Raw genomic sequence first — 27,104 nt, 5'->3', positions numbered from 1 at the left:
TAAAGTAAACCAACCTCAGAGATAAGTATACTTTTATGTTAGAACTGCTCCAAATGTGAAAGAGCAATCATCAATAGTAGTTTCATCTCATTCAAACATGAATATAACTTTTGACAAATAAACAGATGAAACAGGGATGACAGAATGACTCTACTATTAAACTAGTAACAAATGCTTTAAACAAAGGCTCTGAAATGTACTGGCCCGGTTCCATGAAGGATATTCCAATCAGTTTTTAGGTTGCTCAACAACAAAAAATGCCCTCCAGAGTATTAAAATTATTTAAAATATATACACATGCAAACAACTCAGTTGCCAGTGTGATGTCACAAAGTAGATTCAATATACTGCAGAATACAGAAAGACAGATGAGCTATTTGCTTATGTTTTAGCATACATTTCTGTAGCAGACATGTAATTCAAATGTAACGGAACAAAGAATCAAGTAGAACACAATTAACATGTCATTAGACAATTAAAAATACATCGCCAATAAAATAACAAAAAGGTAAATCTATGTTATGTTGAACCTAACCCTACAACTACTACACTGGCAGAGACAGCAGAGACAGTGGCTTAAATCTATAAAGCTGAACTGCTCTGAGGCCTTTTTAAGAATGACTGCAGACCTAGGAGCATTTGGATTCAATGGTGCATTTACATGCTTCATAATAATTCACCTGCACCACTACTTGTGTTCTTGACTAAAAATCTATTTGGATAAAGCAAGAGAATCCAGTACTAATTATTGATAGGAAATGTCAGAGGTGTATGCTATTTTGCCAACGTAATAGACTTTTAACAATATATAACAATACTTGTTTATAGACATAAATCTTAATAAGATATTACAATTTAATAAGATATTACAGAAAGATTGATTTCTTAACAAAGATATAAAAATAATTATGAATCAATGTGAAATAAAACATATTTGTAATTCTTCAATACATTTTTATCACACATTCAAGTAAAAATTGTTTAGAAATACAAGATGGACACTTAAAATGGATTAAATATGGCCAAATCAGTCCCACACTTCTTACAATGTCACATTTGTAATTATTCTATTTATCCAGAGCTCTGTAACAACACAAGCTGAAAGAGAAACATTGGGTGAAGAACACTGAAGGTGATATGAAAGAGAGAAGGAAAAAAACTAACTCCAACAATATGGCAAAATTACGTTTTATTTTTATTGCTTTCAGACAGTTAATTTATGGTTAAGTCTCTTTGTAACATGACATTTTAGGGATAGCCATGGAAAAACCAAAATGGCATAACCTGGTTGAAGAGGACATAAGAATTGAAATACTACTGTGGGAGTTAATATTCTGCAAGCTCTAAGCTTGTGAAGATATTGTGCTCTGGTGACCACAAAATCACAAGCAAAGCTTTTGGAACTGCTAGCAGAATCTTAGAGACAACCAATTCTCAGTAAAATGACTTCTCATATCATTATAATGAGTGGAAATTTTAAAAGTAACCTGCATAAGAAAAGCAAACTTCACCCACCGTACCATGCCGGGTGATACCAACAAGACATTCACAAGGGCTTTTGCACACAAAAAAAACGTACTGCACTATGAAAAAGTCCCACCTAGTTAAAACCAAATACAAAGAAAAAAAAACAAACAGAACAGTCAAACATGAACTGCTACAAGGTATCCAGAATAGACTCACCACAGTCTGGTAAAGAATAAGGTTAATGACAGTTATCTAGGTATTAGGCTGATAATTTAATTCTCACTGTATACAGTTCTTATTTAAATACAATTCTTAGCTATCACCTGTTAATGTTTTACAGTATTTTTCCCCCTTTCTCTTCTGTATATGTTCCTTTCCACAGATTTAGTTATCACACAATATACATAGGATCACCTTTTTATCCCATCCTAAAGTCCTGATAACGTTCACTGTATTAAAAATATAGTATAGTCTAATTCTTATCTGATGAGTCTCAGGAACAACGCTGTAATTACAGTAACTCTTGAATCAAGGAACTTCTATTTTTACAGCACAGTTACAAACCACAGTTTCCCTCTTAAAACAACCTGCTACACCATACCATCTTATTAATTAATTGTTGCCCCTTTTGATAAATAGTGAAGACTCGATGCCTAAAACTAGTTTCAAAAGTAATAAAACAATCCAGCATTCTTACCAATGAAGAAATAGCTTGTGATCGAATTAAATTGAGAAGTGAAACATCTACAAAATTATTTTTCTTCTTTCTTTTCCACAAAAAACAAACAAACAAAAAAACCAAACTCAAAATAGCTAGGATTTTTCAGCACTATTCAGCTTATCTTAGCCACTCACTTTACTAATGGAGTTAAAGGCCTAGAAAGTTTACACGCACATCAGTGCATGCATGAAGAACATCAGCCTCTGCCTCTGAACTTGCCAAAAGAAACAAGTCCTACAGCTCTCTGCATGTGTTTCATTGTGCTGTCCTGTCATACAGAAAGATCTGGGTTTAAATTTTTATGATCCTGTATGGAATAGCAAAAGAAATACATTAACTGCTCAGAAACATCCACTCTTGGTTTCACATTGAAGAAACTGAAACAGTTCACAATGCTGTCGTCCTACAATAAGAAATAGCAATAATTATCAGACAGACAACTAGATATCAAACTGGATAAGGAAGCATGTGGAAAGTGAATGAATATTTTACCATGAATTACCTTCCACTTACTTCCTCCATTTGGATGGATCAATAATAATATTGCTCATTGAGGTTTAATATAAACTTTGGATGATAACAATGGCAAGTTGAGCGGTACAGGTAAGAACGTACAATAGATTAAGAAATCTCTTTCACTGTAACTTTAAGGCATTTGGCTGGTGGTTACTCTCAAAGACTGAGAAGCATCTGCTCTCGCTTTAGCAGTTTATATTCTGACTTCAGTGAATGGAAGGACAATCTCTGAAACACCCTTTGGGGAACACTGCTGAGCTGCTCGACAGAACTCTTACTCGAAAAAGAGAGGAAGAGATTAATACGACAGAAAACTTGAAAGATCTAGCTTCCGAGAAGGGAGAGAAGAGCAGTTTCCTAACACTGTACATACCACAAATCTCTCTTTTACTAAAACATTAAAAACATGCCCTAGAACTAAAGTGATCATTAAATATGAATAGATATAAAGGTAGAAAATAAGGTCTATTTAAGTCATACTCAGGTTAAAGGAAGATTATATATTTTATCTCATTTGTCAACAGGCATAACAAAAGCAGAAGAATGAAGATTCACATAAGACACTTTATTTTCCTAATGTGCCTGAGAAGGTCACAGCCTCCTGTGCTTGATCCTGGTGTGGCTAGGCACAGCAACACATGGTAAGACTGAGTTTCATCATGATCTTACAATGTCGTTATTTTAAGTGCCCAGTAGCACACACTACTAAATTTGTGTGGTCCCAGGCAATCAACAAATCTGGCCACACACAGTGAAAACCAAGCTTCTAAAACTTCAAAAATCAGCTGAAGGAATTCTCTTCTCAAGAGCCATAGATCCCAGATAGTAGCCACTAGTGAACCCCACAGACACTTTCAAAACTATAAAAGGCTTCATATAAAGACAAAATAAAGCTCTAAAAGTGGCTGCAGGAGATCACTAGGAGTGGCCGCTCTTTTGGATTCATTGCTTTTGAGAAGTAAATCCCTGCAGCTGCTTTTAAAAGCTTTGAAAGTTTCATTTCAATTATCAAAGCCAATAAAGCTTCAAAAACAGCCATAGGGATTTGCTCCTCAGAGGAGCAAACCCCAAAAGGCAGTGATGAATAGTGTGATGGGCTCTGCGGTTGTTAAAGTATGTACAGATTCCTGCAAGTCCTGCACTTGTAATTACAGCTCCATGTTGTGCAGCAATTGTTACGCCCAGACAGTTCATTAAGGATTATATGGCAAATTTATTACTGATTTCCCATTCTTTTTAACGGTCTCCATTTCCTTTTTGTTTTCTAACACCTGTATAATGCATTACATGAGCATCCTTCACAATACTTTCTTCAATTTCACAACAATCTTTCTGCCTTCCCATCTCAGCTGGCAATGAGCCACTTCACAAAATATTGCACATATGCTTTCCCACGCTGCATCACACAATGTGATCGTCATATCATTTCAACATGATAACTAAAACATGCAAAATTTGTTTCTCAGAATGGCTTCAACTAATTATAACACAAAAGCGAAGCTCAATAGCAGATTAATGAAGAAACTTGCTGTCACTGCAATATGAAAAGGCTTTCATTAAATCAGTGAACATAAACGCAATATTTCAGAAATACCCTCAAACATTAAAATCACAACGTCAACGATTCCCTACAGATTTTCACAAATTTATGAAAGTTCTTAAAAAAAACCAAAAGCTTCTATACACTTGGAGCTCTGTATCTTAAGACTTTGATGTACCTGAAAACATTATCAAAAATTATGGTGAAAAGATAAATTTAGGTAACAGATGATATACAATATATTAATTACGTATGTAAAATAAAATACATAATGAGCATGCCTAATAACCTTAAAGCATCACTAATTTTGACTATTTTTTCTACTGAAATTTATAACATTCATTTTCAAATGACAGAATAAATAAATAAACCTTTTGGAAAAATACTACAAGAAAATCACTGTGAATTTAAATAGATGCAAGCATTAAGAACTGAATTATTGGTTTGCATGAGGAAAAAAAACTTTGACAGGTAACTTCAGCAATCTGTTACATCTTATTCACAGGTGTCCTCTGTGACCTGAACTACTTAATTTACCTCTCTGTTTCAACATCCTCATGTGTAAAACATGAAGAAGGATTGTGAGAAATAATTAATGTTTGCAAAGAGCTTTGAGATCCTTGGATATAAAAAACACGGGGAAAGTATGAAATATGAAAGGACCTATACAACATTTTTTCCCATTTGATATAGCTCAGCTACTTCTATCACAAAAACCTTGAAAGTTCAAGAATACAAGATTATGTAATAAAAGGCATAAGCTCTCTTATTTATAACAATCTTAAGTGCTAAGCATATTCTGTTACTCAGAACTATATAATGAAAAATACCAAAAAGAGAGGACATGTTTCTCACCCATTTCAAGTATGCGTTTATGTAGAGGTATAGCAGCAAGAAAGGGTTCATCTTTACACGACTGTATCTGAGTTCCAACCAAGTCAGAGTTGGTAGCCATAATTCGGGCACTTTCTTCATTTAGATTAACACCAGCCATAGAGGCAACATCATTGATGTCATCATCATCTCTATAATGAAAATACAAATAAAAAATAATTCTGCATTTGAAACACTCAATTAAATACACACAAACTAACTCCAGAGCATGCAATAGGCTTGCTGTCTGGGCCAACTTATGTCACAACTATCACAGTCCCAATTCTCACATGTCATATTCTAGATTCAGAATTAACTATTTCTTGATCACATTCAGAAGTCCCCACAAGCAGGGCCATTTGCCTGGAGTGATGGAGGTGCCTTTTCTTCATTTGGGAGCAACAACAGTGAATTCACAGGTAAGTTTGGTTTCCAAGCATCATTTAACTGTACAATACTATTTTCCCTAGCAACATACAAAAACAGTTGAACACATCATCTAGTTTTAGAAAAATGAGCTGCGTTTCAGATGATGATAGCAGCATTTCCCAAGCCACTGTTTGCTCTGCAATACCCTTCCTAACAGCTTGACAAAGGACTAACTGACAAATGTGTGTTTCAGAAGACAGATCATACCGGTATCTCCCAAGCATCTGTTATGGCCTACCTCTATAAGAGATGGCTCATAACTGTGGAAACAAACCATCTGCTTTCAGCACTTTCTGTTTAGGAGCTATTTGTGACACAGACACTGTATTTGAGTGTATTCTAGGAATGACTACACAACTGTTGAGAATACAGATTTGGAAAAAATCCATATACATCCAACTTCAGATTTCCACTGCATAAAACAAGCAAAAGTTTAATTTAAAAGATTTATATAAAAACATACATACGTGGCCCTCTACATGCACTGGAGTACTTAGTTTCACCTGCTAAAACATCTCACGCCACAGTAAAAACCAAAAATACAAGTAAGGATTAAGAACAAAAGTAACAAGAGGAATCTAGAAATCCATGTCTTCCCTGTTCCCCCCATATTCTTCTAGATATCTACCTCAGAGTATCCAATTTTCTTGGAAGACTTTGACAGTTTAAGATATTGGTTTTGCTTTCTTTCACAGGAAGAAGGGATTTTTGCCTGTATAAGCCTGGAGAAACATGCTGAATACTTGAGGCTTAAAATGGCAAATTTTGCAATGATTGTCAGAAAAAGTTTGTTACTCGCACAAGTCAGCTTTTGTTGTTTTCCACAACCGCTAAGAACTTCATTTCTTCTCCAAAGTGAAATTCCTGAGGATACTGTCACTTTTCACAGGTTTTTGTGTTGGTTTTTTTGTTTTTTTTCTTTTTCTTTTTTTTTTTTTTTTTGGTCTTCTTAAACTTCTACTTTGATTATCCTGAGATTCCAAGTTTCACCTTTTCTTTTTGGTAGCCAGTATCAGAAAGGCAATTCTTTTTTTTTATTTGAGCACAAAATAGGAATTCACAGAAATCATCAAAATCAGCACAACAGCACTTACAAAGAAGACTACCAACGTAACTCCTGGACAGAATTATTTCCCGTCAACTTACATCAGCAATTTACTACCACCAAGTACATTTGTTTTTATTTTGCATCAGAAAGAAGATAGATGTTAAATATTTTCATTAATCATGATTAGCATTACAGATTTTCCAGTCTGAGGGTAAAATTTCTATCAATATCCTTTTTTACTTTGAGGAACTGCAACACAAAAGAGAACTTGGTTTCAGATACTGACATAAACACATTTGTATACAAAAGAGGGCTCGCTTCTTTGCCATACCATTTCCTACAAAAGTCAACTATCTAACTCAACGTGTCTTCAAAAGTCATTCTGTGGAACAAAGATGCCATCCAGTGGTTGACTAAATTGATGATTACTGTCTATCTTTACTTATTCATCCAGCACGTTATTTAACAATTTCATGTTTCCTGGTAGAAATGACTGTGCTTACATTAATTACTTCTGGCTTCACTGAGCTAAAATCTGAGCCTTATTAGATAAATCTAACATCCCAATATGCACACTATTTTTAAGTAGGCAGTATGGGTTTTCAAGCTGTTTTCAAATGCAAGGTACATTTCCTCACACTATATTTAACCTTTTTCAACACCTCCTTTCCCCCTCTTATTGATGAAAAAAACTCACCAACTACAAAGAGCACCTCCTTGAAAATAATGTTCAGAAAAAATGAAGCACTTGCACATTTTTCTAAAACATACTTCGAAGATTTTGTTTAAATTAAGACATTAAGAAAATCTGGAGGCATTTTACTTATGAATAAATCTTCAATGTGTGAGTGCATAGTAATGTTTTTCCTCACACACTTTGAGCTCATGATGTCCTAATCTCCAATACTGAACTATTCTCAAATAAGTTACATAAAATAATATAAAATACCACTTAAAACAGTTGAGATAGCATATGCCACTGATTCCTCACTTTTTCCAAAGTAAAATTTCATGTTTTTATAGAAGTCCATGCACATATGCAAGACACTAAGTCTACATATTAGTTGAGCAGAGATCAGCTACAACACTGGATAGAACCCGTCACTTGAAATTACAGCAACAGCCACTACTGTATTACATTTTAAAATAGCATCACTTTCACGGATGCAAATTCTATTATAATGCTGACTGTCATAGGTTTTTGAGATTCATCCCTATCAGTGCTTTATCATACAATCCATCCATGAAGTCTATGTTGGATTTTACCAGTGACAAGAAAAAAAGGATGACAAAACATTAAATTTGCGATCAGCACTTTATTTTTTACAAATGTGGAGAAAATACAAGCTCATCTCAGAGCCTGAAACGTTGATCTGAAAAAAAAATAAAAATAAAGTAACTTAAAATTACAGCTTAAGTATACCATTCTGAGGTGAAGTTATCCATTTAACACTGCATTAGCTTTCTTGCTTTCCCAAAACAGCACACTGCTTGGTGTTTTATCAGATATATCATCAAGCATTTTGAGGTATTTTGCCAAAATTAGGTTATTAAACTTTTATTTAAATAAAGAGGCAAAAAGAGACTTATCTGATTCAGAATGCATGTCTTCTGGGCAGATGAAAGAAGACTGAAATACAGTTGATTATTTATTCCAGGGTATACTCTATTTTAAAACATGGCCACTCAGCAATATAAAATCTAAGTACAAAGATAAGGTTCAAACAGTACCAGTTATTTCATGGCATGAATTCTCAAAACAAAAAAACAAAAAAACAAAAAAAAAAACCCACATCACTGAGGTTGCAGAGGTAATTATGGGCTCCAAAAGGTCATATACAACTTCATATTACTGTCTCAGAAATAGTAAGGTTCCCGTGAAGAGGAAGGAGCATCAGCCTAACTGGCACACTCAGGTAAATGATCATCGTCACACACATTAAAGGAATGGTTCTGCCCCCCTCTTGCTCAATTTTAAGTACAATGCCTCTGAGCTTTACTCAGTTCTGTTAGGAAGCGATAGGGCAATTCTGGAGTACAAATGCATACCTCTGTCCATGTAGACAGGCAGAACTGGGCAAGTTCCTGGTGTAACCAAACTGCTCTGACTCAGAAGCTGGAGTAGCTGACCACCTAAAATCCCTTCCTACTTAATTTCAAGGGAAACAAATGCTTCCACTTTTTCTCTATATTGGCCACAGTCTGAACTGCAGGTAATAACTACTTCAAGAGCATGCTATTTTCATTGTCTTCTGTAGTATGTAACATTGGTGGAAGCTCTAATGTTTCTAAATGAGACTGGTGATGCACACAGCAGCTGCAGCACAACATGTAGGCCCCCATGTAGACTTCAAGAAGCCATCTCCTCCATTTCTCCTCTACTTTCACTTTATTATGGTACAAATATAAGACTGGATATTTACTATAAAAGAAAAAAAATATTATAAAGAATGAAATTCTAATTTCCATTCATTTATGTAGCAGAAAAGTCAACTAAATTGAATGGTCTGTATTTTCTACTTAAAAATGTAGAAACAATAAATTTTAATATCAAAAAAGGTGACGTAAAATTTCAGATTTACATCATCTTTGAAGTGCAGAAGCCTCAGGGCTCAAGATTGTACGGCATAGAGCAGCTACCACAATATCTGGTGAACTTGTGTAAGCAGACATACAATTAATTAATCAATGCTGACATTAGAGGTTAAGCTTAATTTGTGACATTTCTAATTGCTACATCTCTCTGTAATTCCTTCCACTGTTTCCCAGTCTAGAACAATACCATAAGTTTAAGAATGTGTGTGACGACAAGAAACCAAAAATAGCCGAGTTCACATTTCCATTTCTAGTGACCAACACCTTCCTCACAAGAGTAAAAATAAAGAAGTAGAATATAGAATAATGAAACAAATATGCAATAATGAAACACTAAGGGCAAAATAAATTTATACATAACACAACTATTTTTCAAAATTCTTGCTTTGCTTTAGATGCCAGTTTGCCTTCTGGCTAAAAACACATTCTTCACACACGCTGGGAATGTTGAGGAAAACTAGTCAGCATTCAGAGGATTAATACAGATCTCCAGCTCTGTGCCTTTAGGCTTAATAGTCAGACATCTATTTGTCCTGAGGAGAGGTTAGGGGTTGAAATGCAAATATGCAAACAACTGAATTCTTTGTTAAGATATCAAGGAAAAGCTTGATCTTTGCCGCTGTTTAATAAATCCCTGCAATTTTATGGACTTATTTAAATGCAGTATTGTGTCTTACTATTTGAAGGAGAAAACAATGCAAGGAAACAAACACATTCATTCTGACTAAAATTTGTTCTCTAGAGGAAAAATGACATACACCCTTGACAGCTTATTTACCAAACTCACTAAAGATTTATTGATTTATCAATCAGTGCCTTGAGCATTTGCTTCTCCCCAAGGGAAAATTAACAATTCCAACTAACCTAATATATTCTATGTATAAACTAAGTGAATGCAAGAATCAATCCTGGCACAGTTTACAACATCCAGTTAAAAAAAAAAAAATGCTGTCCCTTTTGGTGTATGTAAAATTGAAAGCTATACTAACGAAGAATAAATGCTCATGTTACTTACAAACATAAAAAATACTTATTAAGACAGTACAATTGAACCCATAAGACATTTTAAATCATTTAAATACTCAGTGGGAGGCAAAAGCATTGGAAAATAAAAAATTGAATGATTTTGCTTCTAGATTAATACTAAGTACTACTATTATTAGTTGCAATACTGACATGCCTCAAAGCAGAGATATTTCACTAAGAGCTACAAAATCTCTTCTATTGCACCTGAAAAAGTCTAAGCCTGCAAAATTAATTACTGGTTTCATGACATGAGAGAGCAGCATACGAATTCCTGGATTTTCATTTCCTTCTGGATTATTTTGTCATTTAGCAAAGAAACAGGAAGAAGAAACTGCTCAACCATTACATGCACATTAAATGTACTCCCATCATCAGGGAAAAAAAAAAAGACAGAAATCAAAATGCAATAAATGGAAGATAAGTTTTTCACTACAAACAGTTAACATACCCAAAACACTAAAAAACAAAACAAAACAAAACCAACCAACCAAACAGGAGTTTGCAATATGAAAGAATTGCAAATAGCAGCTCAACGCACCAGTGCTCCTGTGCTGAACTTTGCAGCACCAGATTACTATAGAAACTCACAGAATACCATAATCTGCCACAAAAGTAGGCACATGAAGAAAAGATAAAGCAACGTTTTCTTTTCTCTTAAAAGTACACATACACATAGAAAACACACTAGCAAGAACAAACAGTGTTTGCAGTATGCTTATGTGGAGATGGCTGCAGCTTAGCAGTCATCTATCAACAGGATGCCTTGTCATTACAATTAGCATCTTCTCAGCAAGATTTATTCCATATGAACATTCAAACCTCATACATAAAAGCAGTAGTGTATTTTTTAAAGCTTCATACACACAGTTCCATTTGCCAGAATTTCTACTGAAATGCACAGAAGTGAAGGCTTTAATAAACACTCTGAAGTGTATTTAGAAAAAAAATTTCAAGATGTGTCCCACCACTCCTTTTTTTTCTTTTCCCAATACAACTAAGTAAGAAAATTATCATCCAATCACAGTCAGAAAGCCAGAAATTATTGTAAAACACTGCCCTCTGGTGTTAAACCAATTTTGAATTTTATTTAAGACCCCCCCCTCCAGCCACCCTCCTGCAATCTTTTTTTTTTTTTTTTTTTTTTTTTTACCTGAAAGAACCACCTCCAGGGTCATTCAGCTTGTTTTTCTGATTTGCAGAGACCTGAACACCAAAGCCCCCAGGACTTTTGCTGGCTTGTATTGTTGGTGCCTTCCCTACTGTGCCTGAAAAACACCAAGCGATGTTATTATGAGCTGTCTTAGACAATTTACATCAAAGAACCTTCTGTCCAGGAACTAAATTTAACTGTCTGTAAATTGCAAACAAAGGAAGTTATTATTTTTAAAGATTACACTGCTGAAGAAGAACAATTTTAGACAAAATTTATATTAACATTACAGTTTGTTCTATATTTACAGAATACTGAAGATTCTCCATACACGAAAACCGTTGGCCAATGTTGATTATAACACACACAAAGGTTATGTGTCTGCAATTGCCAGTGAACCATTTTTCTTTATATTCTGCACAACATATAGAAACATAATTTCAAATGTTCTTAATATAGATGTATTAAGTCAGCCACTCCAGGTATTAACTACGCCTTTTACATTTTTTTACAGTCATTTTTGATGTGTTGCTGAGTTCAAAATGTTACTTTAAGTATTTTTAGATATTTTTACTGTATGTAAAAGAGCCCAAACCATTTTAAAATTTGACGTACCCTCCCTCGTAAAGGTTTTATTTTACTTTCTTATTTTGAAAATGCTCTTTTATAAGTAATATACATCTGCTTCTAGATTTTATAAGACTCTCCATACAAAAAATGGAATTTCTAACTGAGCCAAATTGTGGTGTACATTCAGCTTGCTGTGCAACCAAATTAAAAAAGATATTAATTCCTGCATGACGTTTGGAAAATCTAATAAAAATTAATTATAAGTTTATGTTGCTAATTGGTAAATCAATGAGCATGATTATTAACTGTCACTAGAAAAGATCGAAACAGCATTTGACTCAAAAAGTATTGAAAATGATAAAGACTTACTACGTCTTCTTTAATATTTAAGATTTTAATACATGCTTAGCTCAGTTAGATTTTGTCCATTTCTTGTAACCCTACTTCTATGTTGGCATGTGAAAGTAATTAAGTCAAGTGCTTACTTGACTTAAAGAGATTTTACTTTTTTTTTTTTTTTTTTTTTTAATATCATTCAATTGCATTGAGTTACAAACTGTAGTATTTAAGACTGAGAAGTACATGAAAGATCTTCCTGCACATCTGTGGATCAATTGCCTAAAAATGGCATGGTACGAGCCTTAGCAGAAATAAGCTATTCTTCATTGATGAATTCTAAAAACCACAGAAATTCTGAAATCACATCTATCACAATAAATCCTTTAAAACACTTCTTAGCTGAAACACTAGCTGTACATGAGCCCTGCATTCCTTTTTTTCTTTGCAAGTCTTCAGTTAGGGTAATATATGCTCTGAGAGCAAAACTTAATTGACAGTGTTCATTCAGACATTCAGTCAAAATAAAAATATTTTTGCTTGAACCCTCAACATTAGCAAATACAAAACAAGATTCATGACTCTGAGTTCTAAGCCTGGGGAATAAAATTACTTTGTCATCAGAAAACGTAAGGTCTGTGAGATGTCACAGATAGCATCATTTCACGGCCTGGTCCATTTATCTATTTCAGATTAACTGATTGAAAGGTTTTTATTAAGTGAATTGAAAGGAAAGAAATTATATAACAATAAAAATGAGCAATCTCTGCTTTCAGCAGCAAGTTTTGAGGAAATTGAAGCGTGTTAGCCTTGAAAATTACTGTAATGGCTGAAGTAATGGAACAGGGGTACTTCTCCAGAATAAACACTATATTCCTTTGCGGCTAATATCAGCATTTTCTTTTCCACAGATGATAAGTTTTGACACCAAAAATTAAGGAAAATATACAACAACAGAGCAGTTAACTTGTTGGTTGGAGGAGAATTATACATCTACATTGGAAAGTTAAAAAATGTCTCATTTTCTTTCATCCTATTACATAATTTTGCTCAAATGGATCTGACAAAATTAATGTAAGTTTGGCGGTGACACACAAGCCTTACAGTTTAAACCACAACAGAATGTGATTAAGGAGTTAGACTACAATTATGGCTCAACTAACAATTTACACTATGGCGTATGGAAAATTAAAATCATCTGTGGGTCTAGATTTTTCATGAGATTGGTAATGACATACAGAGTCCATCAACACTGTATCCTTGCTTCAAATTTCAAGTAGCATGATTCTGAGAAATAAGCCCACATTTTGGAACTCTTAAGCTCCTAGCTCTGTCTTTGCCTAGGTTAAATAGCTGCAATGAATGCTATGGCTAATTACTTTACTCTGGTTCCATTCCTCCATCTGAAAGATTCAATTCACAGATATTTTGTACTGATAACTGTTTTGACAAAAGAGTGTGACTTTTTCCTTAAATAATAATAATGTTACTTCCCCGAGTGTGGATGCCATTTACTAATACAACACTTATTAGAGTCTGCCATCTACCTATAGTATAGTTTTGAAAGCATTACAGTTTGTTCACATGGATGCTTTAATATTAATGTAAAACGCAGCACTCTGTGGAAGTCAGATCAATTCTGACATAACCATCCTTGAAATATAATCACTCTCCACAAAATTTTACTACTATTTACTACTGTAATTTTCTAAACCAGACAATGTTCTATTCAAGTATCTTACCTTTTTCTATGGGAATAATTAAACCAGCATAAAACACAATTAAACTGGTGTTTACATTAGAAAATTTTAACAATACATCACAATCAAAATGTATAGTTATCTGGCAGTATGCCATAGGCATTTCTTAGAGTTGTGAACACACAGGCAGATTTTTCCCCAGACACAGGCTGCAGAATATATAGTCTTCACAATGGGACATCTTTTAAATTTCCGTTCTGAATGCTTTGTATGCTTAAGTAAAACAATGTAGTGGTAGGCTTAAAAACAGGCTCGTAAATAGGAATAAGCTCACTTGGAAGCGCAGCTTCACATGAATGGGCCTTTGTGAATTTTTGTCTTCCTTAACCCAAACTGCCAGTTGAGTTGTATTTCACTGGCCAGTCAATGGCTATCATGAATAAATCTGTGAGCTGAACTCACTGTTTGTGGTGATGCAGATACTATGCAAATTTTCCACGTACTGCTCTCATTCACAACTTAAGAGACAGTATACTAAGAATAGAAATGAAATCAGTCTTCACTCTCAGACATTAGTCAGAAGTGAAAGTCTGCACTCTAAGACACTAAATACTCTGTTAATAAACTCAGGACACGAGTGCCAATGCTATCAAGTAAATGTGTATCTTTCTAACCTGGAAAAACAGCCTACAAAAGGAATACACTGACAGCTTGGTCTCCTTGTCCATTCAGCCTTTGGATTCTCTGAAGTGAACAAGAAATCAACTGCTACTGTGTGCCGTTCACTGGTTGTTTTTGTTTTTTGTTTTTTGTTTTTTTGGGTTTTTTTTATGTTCCCTTTTCCCAAAAATGAGAAAAATTAAACAACTCTAAACAGGCAGCAATAGCTTCCATGTGCACTTAAGTTTGGTTTCTGTTTCATATCCCAAGATGATAAACTCTGTATTCCATTACAAATCCTCAATCATCTAAATCCCCATATCCAAAACGACACTCTTCCATGTAATTATACATCAAAGCTAAAAGGCCCAGTGGTAGAAAGGAACAAAAGGAGATTTACTAAGAAAAGAAGGGTTTAAAAACCCTCTTAAGAAGTGGGATGCATCAGCCAGACATCCACCCACCTGTGCACAAACCTGTCAGAAAGTTGTGTATACCACCAGACCTCTTTCTCCCCTGGCATGTCAGGTTGCTGCAAACTATCTCTGACCTCACCAAACAGTAAGCATACTGGCAGAAAAAAATCGTGTGAGTTGAGAAATTTCTCAAGCTCCTATCTTGATCTCTGGAGCTATAATGTTCTGCTTCAAGAGCAAGAGTTAAAGTGGGATGATTAAATTGAGGAATTCTAGAAACTTCAGGAAAAACAAAGCATTTCTTTCTTGGCCCAAAACTACAGTGTGCATTAGTAAAAATCAAGTTCCTTACAGCTGAGTAAGGAACTAAGCATTTGCAAGCTGAGTTCTAAGGTAACTCCAAAACATTTAATTGTGTAGGTCTGAAATGTTCAAACTGCAGTGAAAACATGCACTCCTCAGCCAGTATGAAGTAAAAAAAAAAAAAAAAAAAAAAAAAAAAGTCAAGCCTGCTAATGTCAGCACTGTAAGTTTTTCCCATGCTACTAGATCGTAATTACAATAAAATTCATACACAGGTAACAATCTCACTAAAACATTTAAACCCATACCTTGTGGTCTAATGGTCTGAGTTATTACCACTGGCATCCTAATCTGGGTAGTCTGGCAAGCAGGGTTTCGTTTCACAGTTTGAGCAGATGTTGACTGGATAATCTGCTATTATTAAAAAAAAGTATACTTATATTATACTCTTTATACACAAACACACACAACGTAAACATACTAACACCTGCAGTTACTAATATAAGCATATGGATCTCTACAAGCACAACCAGCTAGTGACAAAAGTCATAGTCATGTAACGCATGTGGTTGTGTGTGTGTGTATATATACATATTTTGCTGTTATGTTAAAAAATAAAATATTTGACACAAATGTCACAACCTTCATAAAAATGTGAGGTAAACATCAAAGTTCAGACTTTTGTCTTCACAAACTTTACTAGCAAGAAAAGTATTTGCAGAAGAAAACTGCAATAATTTTATTGGCATACATCTACAGCAGTTAGGTCTCTCACTATAAACCCATGCTTTTTAAAGAAAATACATACTAAAAGTAAAATCCAAAATATTAAGTTCCAAAGTCAGATGCACACAAGAAGGGAAAGTAATGTTTTGGGATTATTATTTATCTTTTCAATTTTAACTGGATGTTCTCGTGGTTTTGTTTACTGAAATTCTGAGGTCCTTACCCAAAACAGAAACTGGGTCAGGAACTTAGAATTCGGCTCACATATGAATTGAAACAAAAAATAAAATAATAATTAAAAAAAAAAAAAAAAACCACTGCAAGGGTCATTTCTAAGGATAGCTAAAAGAAATCGGGGACAAGGTATACATAGACATAATGAACAGAAGATTCAATGACACACATCGATGCTGCAGAGAGGGAAAATAAATCCATAAACAAACTTTGAAAACAAAACACAGGCAGATAGCTGCAAATAAATTACAACCACAAAAATCTTGGAAGTCACGTGCTCTTCACAGCCACTACTATGTTAGTTCCACAGCATAATACATCCAATTTCTGAATTACAAGTCACTGTCTTCCACCATTATTACCTCCAAGAAGACAATATGCAATGTCATGCACCACTACATGAAGTGAACAGGAAAAAATGCATCTTTATTTAGCATCTCTAGATGTTACTCTTACAAAGTATATGCAAATATAGTATTTAGGTGAACAATGAAGGACTAGATCTCTGACTTCAAAGTATGCTATGGAGAAAAGGGAAAGTATATACACATATATACACAGATATGCATATATATATACACACATTTTCAAATGAGATGTAAAAGTAGAGAATTAAACGAGCCGGGGAACAGACAGGCAGGTGTTCCATCAACAGGAACCAGGGCTGCCAAATCAAAAGGTGAAAAATACAAACAGGAGAGGAAAGTAGTGCAGGAACAAGAATTTTAATACAATCTGGAGAAAAAACAAATAGGGGCATTTTCAATTAAGGAAATTGCATTCTGTACACCCTAAAATATTAAAAGCTGTGAGATCATAATAAACCTGCAGATGTAGAAGTATTAAAAATTTCTAGCTTGCAGAAGGAGAAAGGGGAAAAAACAGTTTCAACTGTAGACACTGAAGGAAAAGCAAGCATTTGGAGTAAGCACAGAAATGGAGCAAGTAGACATAAACCTACTAGGTCAAGACAGGCAGTGAGTAAATAACCACGCAGAATAAAGGAGCTACCAAGTTAAAAACTAGAGAAAAATATAGGCAGTAAGTGAAAAAGAGGGAGAAAGTTTAATTAAACTCCATTTTCAGGCACAAAAATTTCCACATACAAGTATATTTTCATAAGGAGACATAACAGACCAGAAGTAAAAAACTGGTATTTTATAGAAAAGGAGAATGTCACCACTTCTACAGTGATTTCTTTTATTAGACGAGTCTTCAGAGAATAGTGAAGGAAAGCAGCCATACCTTAATTGGCCAAAAGTCAGGCCAAAAAGGAAATGTGTGTGACCTGTGGATAGAAGTATCACCCAGTATTACGATCATCTGTTACTAAATTCTCTTTCAGTGAAGCAAGCAACCTCTAGAATTCAAGATCAAATTCTGTTTCATTTGATAAATGTTTTCACGCAAATACTCTACAAAGTGGGTCAATTAACACTATTAAAGACAGGCTAGTATTTAACATTTAATATTATGTCAATAATGACATCTTTACTATTAAAAAAAACTAATGAATATATTTTGAATGTATTAACAAGTGTTATTCTAGGATCTCAGCATACACAAAAGTGCAGAAAGAATAGAAAATGACTGAGAAATAAACTTTTCCACGGGGTGCAGATCAAGCTCCACATCTTCAGCTCTATATTGAACCTGGTCAGCAGCAACACATTCTCTAAAAGGAAGAGCTGCACTTGAACTCAGAGCTTAGATTTCAGTTTCTATATGGTTTTACGATATATTTCAACACAGATGTGATCTTCAAATCTGGCAGCAGTTAAGGAACAAACATTACCAATTTGTTTTTGAAACAGAATGTGCAGCTTTGTTTCCAGACAAATATAAACAAAGAACATGGTAAAAACTGATGAATCAGAGGTAGATTACACTGCGTGAAAATTTACAAACAATCTAAACAAGTCTTCATCAATTACACTAATTTAAATTGTTCTAATCCTCTTGCTTATTTTCCCCACAGCATAAACATTATTGTTTCATCCAGAATTTGGCCTGGAAAATGTAAGCAATGAACAGGGTGCTGGCATGATAATCTGGGAGATGATTTACTTCACCAATTTTACATTTCTCATAGCCTAAAAATATGAACATACCACATCTAACATTACTGATTCATGTGCTGAATCAGTTCACAAGCACCAACATCTTAAACTAGACTGATTCAGAAAATAGAGAAGTGGGTGTTCTTAGTTTATCAGAGATGGTACTTCATGTTTAGCAGAAGGGGAGCTCTTACTGCTGTCTCCAGCTACCTAATGGGAAGATGTTCAGAAGACTCTTTTGGTTAGAATACAGGCCAAGAAAGAAATGAGCCAAAGCACATAAAATGGATTGAAGTAGAAAGATGGCAACTTCTGTTTCCCTTCTATCTACATGAGACATTCCAAATAAAAATGAATGCTAGTACATGCAAACCATTAAAAAGAAAATTCCTTTGAGACAATGGATTACAGCTCACAATTAAAGGTTTCAAGGAAAGGAATTCTGCAGATTTCAACAATCCAGGTGCTTCTTTGCAGATGCATAGGGTCACAATGACCTGCAGCCTGTATCTTGACTGGAAGTGCAAAATTAATCTCATCTGATTCACACAAAACAACACTTTGCAACAGAAGCATCTGATCCCAATGCATAAGCATACAATACAGCAATAAAAACTAACAACAAAGGAAACAGAAGCTTCTGCAAAGAATTGAACAAAAGTAAATTTCAAAAATAAGTTTTATACTGAGCATTTTTTCTCTCAATTAAAATTAATATTGATTAAATTTTTTTTTTTGAAAAAAAAAGCACTGTGGAAGGAAGAACCAAGTAAGCTCCTTGTTCAAAACACAGAATGGCTATGGACTGATATGACATACATCTTCACTCATGAGTAAACACTTGCTAACTCACTTGTGGCTATGCCACTTGTGATTTATCAGTCTCCTCGCTCCTGAAGATAAATGTCATATCAAACCTCAGCTATCATGTAATCTGGCAGCATTAACTTAGAACGTTCATGCTTTCATGGGCCTAGAATTCATACTTACCATTACTGAACATGCTGTAATAGTAAAAGAATTTCTCAACAATGCCTCAAAATTTACATACATGATCACTTTTTCCTCCCAGACAAAAAAAAGAAAAATTCACTTTTTGAAGGAGCACATAATTTTTAATGTTAAGATGACAATGCTGCTCTATTGAATTTTCAAATAAGCAACGAAGTAAATAAAAACAAATGACATCGGAACGCTTGTCCCACCTGCCCCCAGTGTAGGAGGGCTATTCTGAACGTAATGTTGGCCCACGATGGCAGAGGTAGATGTTGGTGTGGCAGTAATTGTTGAGCCTTTCTGTCAATATTGAATTCCTCCATGAAGAAAAAATGTCATCCACCAACACTCATTGACATTTGCTGAACATTTATGGGGCCCAAACAGGGGATGTGAGCACAGTGAGGTGGTGGGTGGTGCATTTCAGTAGTGGCAACAGTGACAGTGAGTCACCTCCACTGGTGCAGATCTCTAAAAGCACAGCATGCAGGCTCTTGATCACTGCTGGTGAAAAACACACAGCTGATGACGGTGACAACATCAAACAAATAGCGTAGATGAGAATTTGCTATAACATTGTTACTGTGCTCTTAGTATCTGTTACAGTTTCTGTGGAAATAAATAGCAGCCACTACTTTAAGAGCAACCTACTAAAAAGTCACTAAGCTGTATTTCAAGCAGGCACACAACTTTCCAACTATAGGTTTTGTTCCTACTGAAAGATCACACATTTTTATATAAATTTTCTCATACACCAAACTCAAAACTTGCAGCTAGGTACATACTAGTTCACTAATATAAACTACTTCTACCCGAATAGACATCTTCTATTCTTCCATTTCTAAGATGCCTTGTATACAAGACCAGAACAAAATCATTTCTTGTGAGCACTGAGAAGTGTACGAATTACACTCGTTTAGAACCAGAACTGATGATAGGAAGGCTTCAGCAGAGATTTAAAACAAAGTACAGCATCCCCACATACCAGGATGCTTATTCTGCCACTGTACTTTATTTGCATACTCAGTTGCTCTCTCTTATCTTCTACAAGAGTCCAACTAGACCTGCATGGTCTCTGTTACTTTACATAATTAGATTATGTAATTAAATTTGTTTTAATTAAGAAGAAACACTTCAAATTTCTTTGGTTTTTTTTTACCATATAAGTTTAGTAAGTGGCTTCAACCTCCAGAATACTTCTTATAACATAGTAACAGCACAACAGGTAAGGTGCAAATCAACCTCCATTATTCAATCTACTTACAGCTTCAACACTTAAAAATAATCTCTATCATTCACAGAAATCAGAAAAACACCTAGAATAAGATAGGCAACGTCTCCATATATCAGCATATAAAGAGCTTTTGCCTACTAAGGATACAATTTAGACAAACTTTGAACATTGCAGTTAGAACAATTACAAAAATTGATTGCTAGCTTATCTCGTTAGTGCCTCATCAATAAAATATTAGCCCAAGACTTATCCACATTTCCCCAGCTAGCAGTAGCTACTATTTCTAATAGAATTATCTATCTCTTACAGAACACTGATTTGTCATAGTTTTAGAAAAGGATGCACACCTTAAAAATAGAGAAATATAATCCCCTCATTCATCTGTGTCAGCACTATAGATTTTAATGCTTAAGTCTCCTTTGGTGCAACCTACATTGCAAACTGAGCAGTATACAGAGAAGTCTCTAGTTGTGAGAAACCACAGTATATCAGAGAGAAGTATCACCACATTAGAAGAGCCACAAGCCACGCGAACTAGCCCTACGGACAGAACTTACCTACAACAGGAAGTGAAGATGACTGTGATTTAACATCTCAGCATCTTGCACAGTACTAGGCTCACTATATGTATAACAAATCAGGACAGTACCAGCTCATACATCTTAGCCACATTGCTGAGTTGTACGGACAAGCTCTTTGCCTTACACTAATTTCTATCTAAATTATCAGCAGGGATGTTTCGTTAGAGATGAATAACAACATGTGAAGACAATGCAGCTTTACCTTCAAATGCCTCAATTCTGCTGGAACACCTTCTTAGACAATTCATATTGTTTTTTCTGGAAATAATAAAATTCTGCTTTCCCATCAATTTAATGTTTTTTTGTTTTAAAACAGCAGAATCTTACAAAAACAAATCAGATTAACTTCCGAATGAGCTTTCCAAAAACGCTAAGAGATGGACTATCTTGATCACTACTAAATACAGAAGGACAGTTTTTCACTGACTTTAAAGAACAGCATTTACCTAAGATAATGCTTTTAAACAAGTCCATTCTGACTAATGTAATTCAAAACTGTAATATGAGGTGCTCTGAAAGACTCAATATACGCAACAATAAAGATAAATATTGTGTCTTTCCAAAAGTGTCGTGCACTATCTCCTAACACTGACCCCTTTGTAAAACAGAAAAGTCAAAAGAAATGAACAGCTAACAGATTATCCATTTTTTAAGATGACAGCGGATACTGTAACTGGCTGGTTTGAGAGGATCTATATTCCAAAACAGGCTTGCCCTTCTGCAGCTGGACAGTTTGCATAGCCAGCTGGAACTCTCTCCAGTGAGCTTCAGGCTTGGAGAATCTGGAGCTCAGCCAGTTTCCTTCATCAGTGCTGGCTGCCCTCTGGCAAGCCAGCTGTAATCTTCCTCTTCCGGAAAACTCCCAGGCAAGATTGCCAGGAGCTCTTTGCTGTGCTCTGATTTTGGGGAGCACTAAGAAGTGTGAAGAGCGTTATCATTATCACTACAAAAAAAGTCAATACTTACAAACAATTACTAGCGTGATATGAGATGATGTTGGGTTGTCTGCTTGGCACATGAGCTGATGGCTGTTGTGGAATATAGCATTTTTTTATTCAGTATCTCCTATTATCTGATGCTGCTTTTGTCTGTACAGAACTAATCTGAGGGACATTAAAAAGTGTTTGGTTAATGTAATGTTTGGTTCTATTAATCGGTTTTGTTACTGATAAATTGAAAACAAATACAGAAACCAAGTTTTACAGTAAAGCCGACAAATTTTCATTTCTTATGCATTCATTCTCCATGAAATATTTTCTACAAGTATTAAGCATAATTTTGCTCCAGTTTGCCACCTTATGAAAATAGAAATACCATCTCACGTACCTAGTAAGATTAAAATTTATTCCTAGAATTATCAGCACCTCACAGACTGAAAATTTCCTTTTGTCAATTCCCTCATGTTGCATATGTACATTGAATGACAAAGCAGCTCTTCACACTGTTAGTCTCTACTCCCATTAATGTCACAATTGCTTGCTTTGTGTACACACAGGCACATTGGAGAGAGAACATATGTGAATGTTAAGACCATTCTTACAAGAATTTGCATTTATTCCATTCAGAAAATATTCCAGAAGAGCTACAATCGTAAGAGAAAATCTCCATGAACTTCTCTTTGACATCAGTGTTTCTCACAGGTGAACGTAGCCTGCCTAGCAGTCACAGGAGTGTTCAGAGCGAGTTGCAAAACACTGGAAAAGGTAGTGCTAGCTGGCAGTGGCTTTGCCTTAGTATTGTGACACAAGAGCAGAGTAGATGTACCAGCCACAAGCATTTATACCTGTAAGGAACCTGCTAGCTGCTGCCAGAAATTTGCTTTCTGCAGGTCAGAGAATAATTTGTACACCTACTGCCTGTAATCAAAACCAATTCCTTTTCCCCTACCTTGAAGAATGAATGCTGTTGTCAATTCATTCTTACAAGATGTAGACAAGTAGGAGCTAAAAAAGACTAAGGAACACTTTTCTAAATAATAAAACAGTCCAGAAGAGGTGGAGAGAGAACATCTCAGAAAAAAAAATTGCATGGCTGGATGGAAAGCAGTCAAGTTAAGGTGCAAAACATCCACATCTTCTGCGTATTACCAAAAGCTGAAGCAGGGTGTCTAAAAACCAAATCAGATGTTCTTACACCTTAAAACTATGCTCACAAAAGACTGGTAAAATTGTATTAATTTCACTTTAAATTTAGTAATTTAATTGTCAGAAGGTGCAAGGTTCAAAAGACCACATTTTCAAACTGTGTACTTCCACTTTTAGATTAAAAATAATAAATATTCTCCCTCCACGCCTCCTAAAGCCTATTTCCTTTACAGAGCCCATAAATTCAAGGATAGAAGGCGTTACACCATCATACCTGCATTTCTGAGTCTAGATAATATTCATTGTTCCAGCTTGACACACTTTCTGAAACTTGTTCATTTAATTTTGAAACCTAAATCAAGTACTTTGCTCACCCATACATAGAAACTACAGACCAAAATTCTCACAACTTTGTTTAGAAGGATGATAATGCCTGTAAGAATTCAGAGCCTTGTTAAAAACTCGAACTGTGTTTTAATTACAAGTGTACACACCCTCACAAGATCTTAAGCAGCAATAAGACAAACTCATCATCCACTCTATAACTGAATTTGCTGTTGCCCTATTGGTAATGCTTCTGCAATTAATGAATCTTATCATGTAACACTCCAGTCTGCGCAGCAAGTTTCAGTAAAAGAAAGTACAGAAAACATATTGATATAAAATTTTATAACTACATATAAATAGTTAAAAATGAGCTAGTGAATTTTAACGTACTAAAGGAAGCAAAGAAACATACCTAAAAATTATACTCTAGCCTATAAGTCTTCTGTTCTAAACTGGTAATTAATTCAAATTCCACTGTGATCATATAACATCCATATTTCAGGAAAAAAGGCCAAGAACATAGGCTTCTCTTAAATTTAAGACATGTTAATAATGTAATTTAAATTAATGGCTCAGCACGTACGTAAAAAACCGTAAAATGAACTAACAGCATGTCATAGATTATTATATAAAAAGTATTTCCCAAACAAATTGAAATAACAACATTAAGAACTGCTATTTAGTCTGTATGTTACAGTACCTACCAGTTGAGAACTCTGATTTGACTGTACCACCTTAACCTGAGGAGGCTGCACTGTATTTGATACAGAGACTGTGCAAATGTTGTTTGGTTGCCTTATTCCTATTGTCTGCGTTGTGACAATGGAGGAAATACTTCCAGAGGCAGATTGAGGTATAACTTGTGATAGCTTGGTTTGTTGAAGCGACTGCTGAGACGGCTGTCCTTGCAAAACTGAATGTTGACTATTCAGTAAAGATTGTCTCAATGCAGGTAGACTTTTCTAAAAACAGAAAGAAAGTTTATGAAATATCAAATTTACCAGGTTGCCTAAAATAAAGTCTTCTGAAATTTGCTGTAAACCTAACTAAAAGATTACATCTTTTTTCCCCAATTGTACAATCTACTTTTTCATGATAAGTAGTAATACTGAACACATAAGAGGGAAAGATCAGTTTATAATTTCAGTGAGCTTTCAATTTATATTTAGTAACTGCAGACTCTGACATGCCCTAATTCCACCATTATGGTAAAATATAATCCTCCTTCCCAAGTCAAGACCATCTAGAACTTGTAGCTTAGCTCTCTGGAAGGGCAAAAAAACGGGAAGAGAAAAGACACAACAGTAGCAGCAACCTACTTAATGCTAGAAGTAAGCTGCACCTATTTACTTCTCCTGACATGCCTCCAGTACCTAGAACAAGATGATTTAACTGTTGATGCCCTACAGCAATAGTTGTTTACTGTATTACTACTGATCTAATGTATTCTGACTGCATTAGAAAAGCGTACTATTGTGTGCTTCATGTTCAGACCAGTTCAACCAAAAAACACAGCTCCAAAAGGCTATACCCTACCTTCACAAATAAACTTTTTACTTTTTAAGTGGTAGTAGTGTTCTTTTGAAGTGCTATCCCTCAGGCAGCTGAGGAACACAAACGTTTAACTCAAGCTATAGCCCTTTCTACATTTCTAATATTTAAAATTTAATGTCTGTTGCCAAGAAAGGACTTCAAAGAAAAGAAAGAGTTAAAACTGGTGTTCAAGCTAGAAGCAACTGCAGAGTAAGAGCAGGAAAAAGAAAAGGGTTAATGATAACTTGAAAAAAACAAAAGCAAGGGCAAAGAGTTCTGAAGAAAAAATGAACAGAGAAAAAAAAAAAAAGAAGGAATCTTCCCTAAACTGAGAATTTTTGGATGAGAAGAAAAATGTTTTCAGAACAATCATTGTGGCTCTGTTAGAGCATAATTACATTTGTACATGTCCAATCTTGCATATGGAAGCTATTTTAGGTAATGCAGGAAAAAAAAACAGAAGTTAAATTTACCCCTATGTTTATTACTGCAGGATCAATAAATCTGTTTGGAATCACATTAGAATTCCTATATGAAACGTTGCAGATTACAAGCAGGATCAACTCACCAGTTATTCCCATAGCATTATCCAGTTTTTCATCATTGCAATTACACATTAATTGAAAGTTCTTGATGTCTCAAACTTAGATTACAATAAACAATATGGAGAAAGTCTAATTATCTGAAGCGTTCTATAGACCTTGTAACTCCTCCAGTGGACACAGTGTACTTTACAGAAATGGACTATGCAGAAAGCTTAATGCAAAGAAACACTACAGAATAAACAACATATAATTTCCAAACAAATCAGTAACAACTTTTATAAACAAATCTGATTAATAAATTGTTCTAGTTCAAGGCTACTCAAGCAGTAAGCTCCAGATCAGCTCTAAACCACACATAAATTTTGCTTAAACCTAAACCAAAGTCTCAAACCGGAGATCTGCCTCCTATAGGAAATCCCGTTTTCTTACCATCCTCTTGCCCTGCTGGGTGCAGCTAACTGGAGTACATAGCCAAGGCTCCCAGCCAGGAAGGGAACAAGCAGCACCAGGCTCGCCTGACAGAGGTGGGTACTGCATAAGTTTCAGCTGAGCAGATTTCAGGAAAAATCCTCACCACAAAGTAAATATTGAGTATGCCTGCTTTAGACAGGTGAAATTAATTCCACTTAAAAAACCCATTCTCTAAAACTCAAAGCGCTAACATTTCCACTGAAATAAATTTATCTAAATGATATTCACATTACCTTAAGGAAAGGTACAAGATATGGCTGAGGAGATGATTTGAGTTCTGATTGGAGGCGGCCTGTAAATTCTTCTGGATCAATCTTTGCATCCTTGGAGGGGAAAAAAAAGAAAATAATAATAATTTTTAAAAAATATATAAAATCATTAACAATTCAGTCCTGTTGTTTGGTTGTTTTTTCAGATAATGAAACCAAGTTTACGTATGTTAAAATGTCCATACATGGTATACATGTGTATCTACGTATACACACACACAAACACATTTGATTCTTGATTTCTTTTCAAAAATATTAATCCAAAAAGAGGTTGTTGATTTAGACTGACAAGTGATTATAAAATTTGCCAGCTCTTTTAATAAGAAAACGGCTTTACTTGATTCCAAAGGCAGTTTTGAAGGTCCAATTTAAATCAGAATATACATACATGCTTACATAAAGCATATGTACGAGTATTAAAAGTACACACATATAAAAACATCTGCCTATACATACATATGTTCATAAAATATAAGCTTATAAAAATATAGATTATATTATATATTTACTAGTTTACTAAGTAGTAAATACAGGAGAACTGTGTAATGCAGATATATTTTTCAGATACTCCCAGTACAGCCACGCTGTTAGACTGACAGAAAAAGAAACAAACCAATACAACCTCCACTAAATAAATATATTTCTTATGTACGTGCCCATTATTTTAAAAAACTCTAAGTAGCTACCTTTATTT

At 34.8% G+C, this 27,104-nt stretch overlaps 1 protein-coding gene across 1 annotated transcript in view; it reads right to left on the bottom strand.

The window, feature by feature from the left end:
- The window catches only part of LOC128082014 (transcription initiation factor TFIID subunit 4-like), a 132,600-nt gene that overhangs the window by 88,278 nt on the left and 17,218 nt on the right, over nucleotides 1-27,104 (bottom strand). The window contains exons 6-10 of the mRNA XM_052685831.1: nucleotides 26,375-26,464; nucleotides 24,297-24,554; nucleotides 15,659-15,764; nucleotides 11,366-11,480; nucleotides 5,100-5,269 (exon numbers count right to left, since the gene is read on the bottom strand). Of these exons, the coding sequence (XP_052541791.1) occupies nucleotides 5,100-5,269; nucleotides 11,366-11,480; nucleotides 15,659-15,764; nucleotides 24,297-24,554; nucleotides 26,375-26,464 (739 nt within the window). The remainder of the gene's footprint in view (nucleotides 1-5,099; nucleotides 5,270-11,365; nucleotides 11,481-15,658; nucleotides 15,765-24,296; nucleotides 24,555-26,374; nucleotides 26,465-27,104) is intronic.

This window comes from Tympanuchus pallidicinctus, unplaced genomic scaffold, assembly GCF_026119805.1.
Source record: "Tympanuchus pallidicinctus isolate F22 unplaced genomic scaffold, pur_lepc_1.0 scaffold22, whole genome shotgun sequence".
In the NCBI taxonomy this organism is placed as follows: domain Eukaryota; kingdom Metazoa; phylum Chordata; class Aves; order Galliformes; family Phasianidae; genus Tympanuchus; species Tympanuchus pallidicinctus.
Note: the sequence above shows the minus strand (reverse complement) of the source record. Positions and strands in the feature narration are given on the sequence as shown.